The sequence below is a fragment of the Stegastes partitus genome, unplaced genomic scaffold (genome assembly GCF_000690725.1).
Source record: "Stegastes partitus isolate 25-593 unplaced genomic scaffold, Stegastes_partitus-1.0.2 Scaffold61, whole genome shotgun sequence".
NCBI lineage: Eukaryota > Metazoa > Chordata > Actinopteri > Pomacentridae > Stegastes > Stegastes partitus.
The window spans coordinates 866,078-879,562 of NW_007577792.1; the positions used below are offsets into that span (position 1 = coordinate 866,078).

The 13,485-nt window shown below is 42.8% G+C and overlaps 1 protein-coding gene across 1 annotated transcript in view; it reads left to right on the forward strand.

Moving 5' to 3' along the window:
- The window catches only part of pard3aa (par-3 family cell polarity regulator alpha, a), a 397,502-nt gene that overhangs the window by 212,512 nt on the left and 171,505 nt on the right, over positions 1–13,485 (forward strand). Inside the window, exon 13 of the mRNA XM_008275899.1 lies at positions 13,133–13,318. Within this exon, the coding sequence (XP_008274121.1) occupies positions 13,133–13,318 (186 nt within the window). The remainder of the gene's footprint in view (positions 1–13,132; positions 13,319–13,485) is intronic.

Genomic DNA, 13,485 nt, shown 5'->3' on the forward strand with positions numbered 1-13,485 from the left:
CATCCAAGAGGCTTCATCAGTTCTGACTGACTAGTTGGGAGATCCACATACTTATATCCTAAAGGAGCCACTGAGAACCTTCACAGACACGTTACTCATGGACCTTGACCAACACACTAAAGTGGTTAAAATCAAACTGACACTCTTGGTCTGCATTAAAAATACTAGTTGGTCTTTATTAAAAACAGTTCAATCAAAATGGTCAATAAACACCGATATTAACTGAGATGAAACATTTTAAAAATGTTCTTCTTCACATTCTCCAGCCCTAATTCACACCTAATCTAAACTTACCTAACCTGAACTGAGAAGATGCAAACTCTTTACTCTCACTGCACTCAGCTCATCTCCACCATGGTCAGAATCACACAAACACACTCGTCTGTTAGCGTCACACTAGACAAGTTTATGTGCATAACCAAACAAGCAACCACACACACACACACGTATCTGCACACAATGAGACAGTTACAGCGAGGGTCATAAGCATACATACCCACACACATGCACACTAACACTGAGGATAAGAATAGACACGAACAAACAAGGATACACCAACTAACTTACGCACAGACACTCTGAAATAAGGTGTCGAAGCACACACAAATGCAGCTTTGGACATATTCAAACACACACACACATATACAGACACTGACAAACACACACACACTCCCACTCAGACACGCAGTCTACATGCAGGGTGACTTTGGCTGTCGCGCAACAGATGGCGAGGCTACTGCCCTCGTCCAGCCTGCGCTCAGTGTCTTTGACAGCAGGCTCGGGCTTCGCGGCACCTTGGCAGACCAGGGGCCTCTGATGCCAACCTCACTCCTTCCCATAATACTCAGCCCTGCACCCGGGCTGTTAACCCCGCCATAGGAGCTGCTCAACCTGTACAATAATGGCCCTTAGAGACACATTTTTACTCTCCTAATGTGCTGTTTCACAACTTAGAAATGCAGCACCCCCCACACTTTGCTACACTTAATTTTCTTTTTACACTTTAATTTTCTAATTCATAAATTGGCACATGTTTAATTCCTGCTGTATTAAAGAAAGGCCCCAAATGTCCTCTCTCTACATTCAGAAGGCTTGTACGGTCTTAAAATGTACCAGCGATGATAAAAACATGCTCGATGTCTGTTAATGGCTTATTGTCTGGTATCAGACCTGTGACTTTCAGGTACCTCAACCGGCTCTTTAACTAAAACAGCCAATACTTAAATTCTGACTGGAGGGATGCACCAAAACTGATTCATGCGGCCTTGACAGCGGCTGAATGATGCTGCGAGGGATGTTAAAAAATGCACGGCTGCCTCTGGCTTGTCTACTCTTGAGTGGCGCGGTATGAGAGGTTGATGGCTGCACTCTCATAGCTCCTGAGGCATGACGTGATTAGAAAAAGTCCATCATGGAAACACTGTCTAATAATCTCTCGCTCTCTCTTTTTTGTTTTCTCTCTCTCTCTCTTCACCAACTTATACATGCTGGGAGAGGCTGCTAGTTAATATTTCATCGCTTTCCCCGGCAGATTAGCATTTTTTACTCTCTCCCTTACTGTTCCCTTTTTTTTCCCCCCCTGCTCTCACACAGTTTCACATTACCCAGCAGTGCTTTCACAAATCTCAATAATCCCTACAACTATGTTCATAAAAATCAGATAAGGAGGCCAAGGCTCTGCCGGTGACAGTTATTGCAAATAAAGCATGGTGGAAAAGTGGGGTTGGTAATTGCCTCCTCTGTCACACACTGTGGATAGGTGAGTGAGTGAGTGACTGTGTGTGTGTGTGTGTGTGTGTGCGCGCATATATACTACACGCAGTATTGCTAGCACACACACACAAACACGCCTATGGATGAGCGTTTATGTGCTGTCATTCATGTAATTCCCCCAATGACAATGCGATGATGTTTTAAACTGCAGCATGAGTGACATGCAAGGCATCAGCAGACATGTATAGCCACACACACACACACACACACACACACAGAGAGAGAGAGAGACAGGGTTTCCAGCTGTATAGATGAAAATAAAGAGCAGGCCTTTTTTTGTCTCATTGACATTTGCCTGCTGATGTTTAATGTCAGCGCCGAAAATCCCTTCACGCCTCCTTTTGTTTCGATGTTTTATTGTATGCTTGGCGTACTGCACGCACCCCCAGAGGAATTAATTTACCCTCCCAGCATGTTTGCGTTGCATCTTTAATTACCACGGCTGGGGTGGATTTTGACATGCTTTCAGTAGCAATAGCAGCAGCTTTCAAAAAGCCTTCAATAAATATACACGTGCGGGGAAGAGAAAAGGTTAAATGGCAAAGCAGCAAAACGGGGCTTTGCCTCTGTGATTTCTCCTGTCTGCTCACTGCTCTCGCTCGACTCCAAGGATATCAATAGACATTTTCAGACAGATACAATATATTTTAGAAGTAGAACACCTTTAACCTTTACCCAACTCTATACTAATCAATAGGAAGGCTGTTTTTGGATACCAAGTTGTTCCATCCTAAGTCTGCAGCATCCATAACAATGTTTTATAAAACACGTAGAAAAGAATCTTCTTTAGTTTTGTTGTCACGTTTGGTGGTATAGGATGAACCCTGTGGCCTTGAGGTTATAAGGACAGCAGAGGAAAGAACAATTGAGACACACAGACGGAGTTCTCTGGCTGAACTCAAACCCTGAAGACTCAGTAGGAGGTTCTGATCAATGACTGTGTGAACAAAGTCACTTCATGCCATGCTGTTCCTTCATTTGACAGCTCTGGGAGTTTGAGTCAGTGATTTCAAGGCAAGTGAGAAAAGGGCAGAATTCAGATGAATTGCTGCCCCCTACGGGTTTGGAGGTTAGTTCAGTGAGTGTTGTATCATCAGAGGGGGGCGGATATGAGGAGGTAGGAAGACTTGAGCAATATGTACCTCAGTGGAAACCCAAAATATACATGAACATAAGCAGAGACTTTATAAAACTTTATGGCTGATCTCTGAGAGCTCGACACCTTTACTTGTTGTTTGAGGTGAAAGTAATTGAAGAAAGGATGCATCTGATGTAAAGAGATGAAGGCCTGTGATGTAAATGTCTTTATCAAATCCACACGGAGCCCTCTGCACACATCCATGTACAACATACAATTTGTGTCCATGTGACTACAACTCTACCAGTGCAATAGCTCGCATGTTCATCAGTGGTGTGTCTGACATGTAAATATGATAGTACTGCACATGTATGGACCACAGCGGGCATGGTGTCCACAGCTTTCTGTGAGCACATCAGCAAGCGATATAATCCAGATTTAAGGAACAGGCTGAAAGAGACAGCGACGGAAAGAAAAGAAATACCCATCCATCCATTATCTATACCTACTTTATCTCAGTAAGGCTCATGGGGAGCCTGTTGGGGCGGGGTGCACATCGGACCCCTCACCAATCCGCTGCAGTTCTACCACAAAGGGACAGACTACCTGCATGCATCCCTACATGTTAGACTGATCAATAAAGCTGCCATGTATGTAGCCACAGGGAACACATGTAAATTCAAACCTTCTTTTTGTGATGTGAAAGTGCCGACCACTGCACCACTGTGGAGCTGAATAAGAACGCTAAATTATCGGAAATAGCCTAAACGTGTATAGATTGGAGTTAGTGGGGGTTTATCCAAAACAAATGAGTAGTTTGTTGGTTCTAATAGTGGTTCAGGTTCCCTCCCCTCACTTTAGTCTGACACTAAGCACCACTGTCTCCCCTCTCCCTCCACATTATTCATTTCTTCAGACATACTCACCTGCCTGGTAAAAATCAACACAGCAAGGCTCGACGGAAAAATTGTATAACAAACCAGGCCCACACACACACACACACTTACACACACACACACACACACACACACACACTGCTGAATTTCCTTCATAAATACACAAGGGGCACATTTAAGTGCATTTGAAGACACATATACTCTATACACTTCCCACGCATAGCCAGTGGATGTTATTTATTGTAGCTATTTATCTTCCAGTGTGCAGTACTGTTTGTGCTGCTTATAGCTGCAAGCAGCGCTTTCCCTTCAGTCCACTTCTCCCAGCTTTGTGGAGTGGAGATTGTGTTCGCAGCTCAGTTTTTTTTTCTCCTGTAATAACCAAGTCAAATATCATGCGTCATTGTGCAACGAGCAACAGTCAAAAAATGAGGGAGCACTCATGCCTCCTCCTAAAGATGTCCGTTCGCACGCTGCCGCCGGCGATGGACGTCCACATTAATCCACCTGTTGCCATTTAGAGCAGACGCAGCCCAACAAAAGCAGAGTAATGTAATCTGTGACTCTTACATAAACAGTGACTTGTGCAAGGCCCGCTTTGTTCCTGCTGATGACAAATCATTTTAATTCATTCAGAACCCCTCGCGACAGTGTAAGTGAATCAGTGTGTTGGTGTTACTGCTGTGTCAGCAGCACCGCCGTGATCTCAGCTCTTTGTCTCACAGCCACACGCTTACGCCCTAAACATATTTTAAACAACAACGCCGATGCTAAACCCTTCCATGTAAGATCTCACACACAATCCTGATTAGCCACATGTGTTCAACTACCGTAATAACGTCGTCTGCGCCTGCCCTTACATCATCCCGTGACCCTTCGCGAGCAGCATGTTTTACTTCCAGTAGGACTTATGGACTGTAGAGAACAAACGGCCTCGCGTAGCCTGCGTTGTAACACTGACGACCATATAAGAGCAATTAAACAGTACATTAAAAAACCCTCTTTATGATCATATCACACTTGTCACTGATCCATTAGCAGCTATATCTGCCAAGCAATGAGAATCTTAATTGCACAATTAATTCTGGGCTTCTGATTGATGTGACAGCCGAATTTATGGCTCATGTGAATGCCGAGGACGCGGTAGACAAATGCGTGACAGTATTGGTCACAATTATAGCAGACTAATGGCCTGTTTCATAAGTGCCAACCCCGGTGGCCTGGTTTAATATCCTCCCTGCAATGTTTTTTACCACTGGACTGTAATTGAGGCATTCAGAACGGCTCCATTTGAAGACAGTTTGAGCTGAAATAATCCTATTTTATGTAGGTTTCTGAAATGATTATGTACAATAGATAGATAGATAGATAGATAGATAGATAGATAGAACATATCCAACAAGCTTTCCATTGTTTTTTTCCTCCAAGTCGAGGTAATCATTGCCAGTGTTGCGTTGCGTTGCACATAGATTCAGCATATTATGTTGTGTTTTCCTGGGCCTCCATCTAACAGTGTGTTACACAGCTGGCTGTTGTTGTGGTGCCTGCAGTACAGTGAGGTTACCATTCATGATTTGCCCGTATTAAAGTTGTAAGGCAAAAACAGGCGTATGAAGCTGTATTGATTTCCTTGCTGCAGAGATCCATTTACCGAGTCGGTAGAGGGAGAAATGAATTGATATCAGGCAAACACAACACAATCCCTTGTCTTTGGAGGCAACTGAATTATACACAGATCTGTTGAGTAAGAGCCAAATGCAATCCTGCTCATTCATTTATTTACTCCTCAGCACAGAGTTTGACTTTGTCGTTCGTTAACAGCATAGGACAGGTTACAGGGATCGTTAATGTGGACGTAGACAATCCACGCTCGCTGTGCATTGATACGTCTAATGTATGCATAAGCTGTTGGAAGTGCAATATAAAAATACAATAGGATACTAAATCTGCTTCTTGCTTTTACCAGAGTTGGTCAGAGTTCTCATTTTTGAAAATGCAGAAATAAAAGATAACATTTTTTTCAAAATAATCTCGCTCCTTTTAACTTTCATCTGTGTTCTGGTTTGTATCTTTCAATGCTTTTGCAGTGTAGCATTTAGATAATGATAAACCTTTTGGCTTATTCCAAAGAAGTGGTAATAAATCGTGCTATCTTAAGCTATGTGCTATCTGCAGCCATGCCAAAAAATGACATCTTTGGTGTTAACATAATTAGATGTCTCTTGGAGTAATGCTTTTTTGCATGATGTAATGTACTGCAACTTTTGTTAATAAAGCCAAAGACGGTCTTTCTCGCGTGTCTTTTATGCAGTTTATTTATATAACAGCAGGTGACTGCGCCAGATATTTTACCTTTAGTGAAACTTGGCAAACAACTCGAGGAGATGAGTCATTTCTTAGCGGAGCAGATAATTTAAGGTGCTGTAACCTTTTTGCTGGTATTCACGCTTCTCCAATAATGAATTCCCAGTCGTACTCTATGATATATAAAAACAGACTCACTACAAGAATATAATTGGGTGTAATCAGCAAATTGCTCTACTATTACTAATGTCCAGAAATAGCTGAATGGTCCTCTGCAAATCGGTTCTGAAAAGTTGGAACTCAGGTGAAGTCAAATTACAGGAATTGCTCAAAAGGCCTTTGGAAGGCGCAGTGTGGAGCTGTGGTTGGCAACCTGCAATCAGGGAAAGCATCTATGACTTTCCAGAGCTCTTCAGAACAGTTTGGCAGCAGCACATGCATCTTAGAGGTCACTTTCTCTTCCACTTTATGCTTAAAAATGTCTCTGAAATGACAGACCACGGTGATTTGGTAGGTAAGGGCTGCAGTGTGTTACCATGGCACCAAAAATCTTTTCCCCGTCTCCTAAAAGAATCCTCTTGTGGGGACACTTTACTCAAATTGTGTGCTGACAGCGTCACAAAATTCATACTTTGCTCACTCCTTGATGTTTATCAGAAAAATGCTCACATCACACTTTTATCCTACTTTCTCTCCTCCCTTCTCCTTTCTTTAATCTTTCCTTTTGTTTATCCCTGACACCTCCTCTTTGAAGAACGCTGCCCGGGCCTCCCTGCATTATTAATCTGGCTTCTATAGAAATGTTTTCCGATCAAAGTGCAGAGTTCAGAAACATGCTCTGTCATAATTAAAGCTAATGCTGCCAAGCGTGGTTGAAGACAATGCCAGCCTGGTTAACGATTTCTGAGCGTGTCTCGTCGATGCCACCTGTTTTCGTTTAGCACTTTTCAGCAGCTGTTCCCATAATTATGCTTGCTGTCAGTGCAGAGAACGGGAGGGTGCACCGCAGCATTGTGCAGTACCGATAAACAAGGTAGTTAAAGGCCACTTATGGCGACACAGTTACTCTCCCGAAGGGGATTCAGCGTCTGTTTCCAGAACACATAATGGGTTGAAGTGTGTATGTGCAGTTGGACATAGCAAAGCGCTTTTTATCCACCATTAGCTTGAAATGAGAGGCATCTGCTTCATGATGTGCGTCTATACTTTGGTTTCACTGAAACGCCTTTGCAAACATTCCCAGTTGCCAAGTGTGCTTAGAAAGTCACCTTTTTATTTTTAACGTTCTCTTTGATTAGATCTAATCTGTTCCTAAATCGTCTACAGAAACATCTCGTGTCAAGTCGACCCTGCTTATGAGTTGGTTTTTGGTTGCTCACAGTAGGATCCACTTAGTATCTCCACTGATAGCCAGTAGCCATAATGCATTTGCAATGATGTAGATAGATCCAGCCTCAGATGCCCTCATAGAAGCAGCCTTTGCTCTGCTAATGAGCTTTCTCATTAGAAAATCCCTAAAGGGGAGCAATCCCAATCTGTCAGCTCGGAGTCAGAACCTACTGGATTGCCCAGTGAGGAGCATGTTGTTTCACAAACACTTAGAACCTGCCACTGCCAGCTGTGTGCTTCCTGCCCTTCAGTGTTGTGTAACTGCTCGCCTCTCAACATCTCATTGTACCTGAATTTGTTTTTTTTAGGCTTAGAGGTATTTAATATTCGACCCCTTTGTCAGAAAATGTTGCGAGGAGAAACACCGCCAAAAGAAATTTGTGTTACAATACTTATCACGCGTGCACCACTTTTGCAATTACACCCATGGCTGATTTCTTTTAGCCCTTTTAAATTCATTTCCAATGACCTTTATGTCGCCAAATTGGGCCAAGTGTGGAAAGAAGTTTCCAGCAGTGTTAATTGTTTTAGGCAGTGATGTGCGGAGAACTCAGACTTATGTGTGAATAGAAGTAATTGTGATTCATTTGCACTCTCTTTCGCTCTCTCTCTCTCTTTTTTGTATCTCTCTCTCTCGTTTTCTGTTGCTCTGCCTCTCTGGCACACACCTGCATGTGGCACATATTTCCTTGTTAGCATGTGATAAGTTAAGCAAGGTAGAAACAAAATGAACAGGCCTATTAGGCAGGCGGTGCTGCTTTGCTAGACCGATTAGCAAATGCTTTCCTTTCTCTGCCCAACTCTATTCACCTGCTTGTGTCTCTGCTGAAATGCTGCCTCTTTTGCCCTCCCCTCCCAGTAATGACTGGGTGCTAGCCCATCACAGTGTTAATTAATAAAGGACTTAATTGTATAATGGACTGTGACTGCATGGCTGAGTCAGAGAGGACAAAAAGAAAACAGCACGGCCTTCTTTTGTGATGAGCTGGCCAAGTGGCTACTTGAGCTAAGGGGATAATTATAACAATGATATTACAACCACTCCATTTAAAACTGGTCCATTATTAAGTTTGATCTTAATGATCAGAACCTAAATACAGCATGCAATTTATACACATTTTGCATATTTGCTGTCATATACGGCACTTTATGGTTTTGCTGTTACTTGAAACCTTAAATTATATGATCATGTGACACTTAATACACAATCTCCAACGCTTGTTTATTTAAAGCAGGGAATAAGATAATGAGATTCGACCCTGACAACAGTATAAAAATAATCAGGATGTGAAATAGTTTTGAAAAACTATGGATAGACAGAGTACTGTGACTATGGAGCAGCATGGACGCATCATAGAAATACAAATTAATGACAAACATTAGTGTCTTTGTTTTCTTTTTGTTTATCTAAAAATGCTCTTGGCCTTGTTGCACATTCTTAAACTTTTCCCAGCGGTTTATGCACTGAGCTACATCTTGCAAATATGTAATGTGACAATGTTAGAAGTCGGACACTCGAGCAGAAACATCAGCAATCTAAAGAAGCTAAGCTGGCTCCTGATTAAGTTTTGCTTGGGTTTCACTCTCAGATTGGACAGTTCTGAATGCAATTCTGTATTTTCAGCAAAAAATTCAAACAGAAAATAGTGGTAACATGACAAAATAGTTGATTATTACATGTGCAGTTTCTTCACCGTCAGGTTTCAGTTTGCTCCTGCCTGAGGTAGCTTGTAGAGGTTCAGGTGTTGGAGGCATTCAGCCGTCCTGAATAAGTGCAACTTTTTATGTTGTTAAAAAAGGCGTCAGTTTTTGTTAGCAAAAATGTTTTCTGCCATTGGCCATGTGCTAGAAAAAAAATGATGGGAAAAAACAGATATTGCAGTTATCAAGATGTATTTTGCATAAAACTTTTTTTTCCAGTGCTTTTTGAAGTTGATTTAAGCCTGTAACCTTTTTTTTTTTTACTGTTTTTACATCAGTTCATTGACTGTCAGTAGTTTTCTCTGTCCCAGGTGCATACACGGGGCTGAGCTTGGAACAACGAGCTGACTCTCTTTTTTTCTCCTGTTCAGAGGTAGTTGAATCTAGCTCTGCTTCAGTTGAATTCGTGCAACAAGGCCTGTCAAGCAGCCTGACAAACTCATTCTTGGCTAGCGGCGCTTGTTCCTGTCTGATGAAAATGTTACACTGCTCTCTCATTCTCTGCCTCGGCCCTCTATTCCCGGAACACAGCTCTGAGTGGGTGGTTATTCTGTCATCATTTTGGAAGCGCGCGTGCACACACACACACACACACACACACACACACACAGAAGCTCAGACTCTGTCCATCCAAAGTAATTTTTTTAACTAGTGTATTACTATCTTCGGCTGCTGGCCTAAAAGCCTCAGAGAGGACATAACTCGTAGCCACTATTTATTTATTTTATTTTGATAAAACATCTTGATTAAAGATAAAGATAGTCCCTGCCAATGACGCACAAGTCTATTCATCCACAAATGCTATTTTCAGAGTGGAAATTGTACGTCGGCGGTGCGTGTTTGTGGACCTGCATTGCAAAAACCAACCGATCTCAATTCACAAGATTAATGAACTTAATACAACAGCTGTCAGAGCCTATAGAACTTCTGACATGATGCCATTGCACGCTCCAGGTAAGAACAGAGATTTAGAATTGTTAATGCATTATATTTACCCCTGCCCCAGATCACAAATTGGTTTTCAATAGTTCTTTTTTTCTCTCTCCCCGATCCACTTCATTCCGCTGTCTGAGGCAAAAGCAAAGGGTCATTTCCTGACAAGAGCTGATGATTTCTGTAATAGAACCAGAGGCGTTGAAACGCAGTGCGATTAAATAGATTCCAATGGTCTGAATTTACTAAGGGTCCAGTCACAGACAAAGCCCAGTTGGTAAGTTGTACAGACAGGTGTACTGCTGTTTTGAAAGCTGCAAAGAAAAAGCAGTGAAAAAGAAAAGGGGGCAGATAGGAGGGCCGTCTAGAGAATAGGGGCTCAGTCAGATGGTGTTGAAAAGAGCCTCCACCTGAACGCACCGCTGCATCCTAATAACTCCTCAGCCACAGAAAAAAACACCTTATGCTCTATCTTTCCCCTCTTTCCTCTGTTTCACTCTTTATCCGAGCAGCTGTGAAGGGCACACACCTGGCTGCCATCCATCTGGCTGCGTGTGTGCACATGTGTATTGATGTGAGTCTATTTAAAGAGGTCTTGTGGTGGGTTTCTGGGTTTGATTGCTCTCACAGCCAGTATTGTGTGTGGATTTGGCTGCCATGGCAATAGCTACGCATGTACAGTACAGTGTGACCAATCACCGGGTTACAGTGCTGCTCATAAGCTTCATGTGGAACAGGCTCCCATCAGATGGACGTCAACTCTCTACTGTGTGTGTGGAAAGTAAACAGGAAGCACTTTATCTCAACTTATGCTAATGTACCTTTATGCAAAGCACACACACACCGATCAGCCGCAGCATTAAAACCACTGACAGGTGACGTGAATAACATTGATTATTTTGTTACAGTGGCGCCTGTCAAGGAGTGGGATATATTAGCAGCAAATGAACCGTCAGTGGCTTGGAAGCAGGAAAAATGGGCAGCATGAGGATCTGAGTGACTTTGACAAAGGCCTAGATTGTGATGGCTGAACGAATGGGTCTCCAACACAGCAGGTCTGGTGGGTTGTTCCCAGTATGTAGTGGTTAAAAAAAGTGCTTCAAGGAAGGACAAGCGATAAACTGGCAACCGGATTATGGACGCCCGAGGCTCATTGATGAGTGTGGGGAACGAAGGCCGGCTCATGTGGTTCTGTCCCACAGAAGAACTACTGTAGCATAAATCGCTAAAAGGCTTAAACCTGACCATGATAGAACGTTGTCAGAACACACAGAGCAGTGCAGCTTGTTGCATATGGGACTATGAGTTCCAATTCTGACCTCTGTTCAGCCTGCAAGCGCCTATGATGGACACACAAGCATTTCACCATGTGGTGCACTTGCCTTGTTTACCTGGTGAAGAAATGCTAGGAGGGTTTATTATGGGCAGAAGACAAGTTGATGAAGCAAGTGTGATGCTCTGTCCGATGTTCTGCTGGGAAACCTGGGGTCTGCAGACCACATGCACCCTTTCATAGTATTCCTGAATCACAGTGACCAATGCTCGCTGCCATACTCCGAAAATTAGCAAGAAATATGACAGTTCAAAGTTGACTTGACCTTTGAATTACTCAGTCTGCTCAAGCATCTGTCAGACGTGCTGCAAAAAAAAAAAAGGGTTTATCCATGGAGGAACCGAAAAGGATCTGCTGCTGGTAAAACTACACCTTTAGAGGTCTTGTGGATGCTTCAATGGGTCAAAACTGTTTAGCACAAGGGAACCAACACAATATTAGGAAGTGGTGGTTTTAGCATTGTTGCTCATCCTCGTAAAGACTTTATTGTAGAGATGCTTCCTCTTTGAAATGTACAGGGAAAGAATCGGACTCCTCTTTTCTGGGATACCAAACTATTTGGAAAGATCAAAGATTTTGGTTTCAGCACATGTACTCGGTTACGGTATGCTGACTTTAGCTACAGAACCGTGGTGGGCGCTGAACCATTGAACAGACATTTTAACACATTATTAAATCTTTACCAGGTTATCCAGTAGCCAACTTGAGAAATGCACTGCCAGTTCTTTGATGCCTCTGGTGTTTCCTCTCGACCATTGGGCTTTCTCTCACACCTCTTTCCCCCATCTGTTTGCCTACAAGGGCAAGTAAAATACACAAATTCTCTTCCTTTAGTTATTTTTCACAGATGCTCTTTGTTAGGCACCGATGGAAATTGTCAGAAAAGCGACTAGAGTGGTTGTTTGATGGAGTATTTTCCAGCTGAATTGATTGCGCTGGGTGTTAGACACTCAACAGTACTCTCACACCTTTCTGACAGCTGAAATGAACAATTTTTTGTGAACCGTGCATGAGGAGTATTGCGGTTTTGGCCCTGCGACAAAATGCTCCTACTGTAATTTTCAACAAAGGACCTGTGGATCGCCCGGGGAAGGAGTGTCCTTAACGTGTAACAAATTATTTTTCAAAAGGGTGTTGTTCAAAGGAAGCCACTGTTGTTTGAGCATCAAATTGCTACCTGGTGTTTTCAAAGTTCTCCGCTGTCCCCACCGTTCCTACACCGAGCTCATGATGGTGGAAAGGAATTAGTGGCACTCAGCTAGACACTACGGCCCATTGACGATGACAGCCCTGAGATATGTGACAAGCTTGCCATCCATTCGCTTTCTTCTCCTGCTCCCCTCATCTTACCCCTCTTTATCTTGTCTACTGCCTGCTTTCCATTTTCTTGTCATTCACCATTCCTGTTCTTTTTTTTTTTTCTTTCAATTTTTGTTCTGCTGCTCTCTGTTATCTTTTCTGATCTGTCTTTTTTTTTTTTAACCATTTGAATGCAACAGTGACAGTGTAGTGGGGCTCAACAACAGTTTGCCAACTTTGGCAAGTAAGTTGAGTCACCACAAAAAGACTCTTTTGCTTTTCCTAAAAATGTACTTTAACAGTGGCAGAGCGCTGGTAAATAACACATTTTCCTCCTATTTATGGTTGAAGGCTTACTGATATAACAGACAACAGATCTTAAACTGACATCTATCTCTTTCTTTCTTTCTTTCTCTTCAACATTAGCCAGAGGAGGATGACATGGTGTTAACCCCCGACGGTACACAGGAGTTCATGACGTATGAGATCCCCCTGAATGACTCAGGCTCAGCAGGCTTGGGTGTCAGTGTCAAAGGTAACCGGTCCAAGGAGAACCACGCTGACTTGGGCATCTTCGTGAAATCCATCATCAATGGAGGGGCTGCTAGCAAGGCAAGTACCTACTCCCTCCCACCTCCCCTCTAGCCATTACCTTGATGGATTGATTTCATTCACAGTTTTTGTTATAACTCAAGGACCTACATTTAAGTGCAAACATGAGTTGGAACACCAGGCTGCAGAGTTGAAGCCACACTGAAATAGACTGGAATCTGATTTGA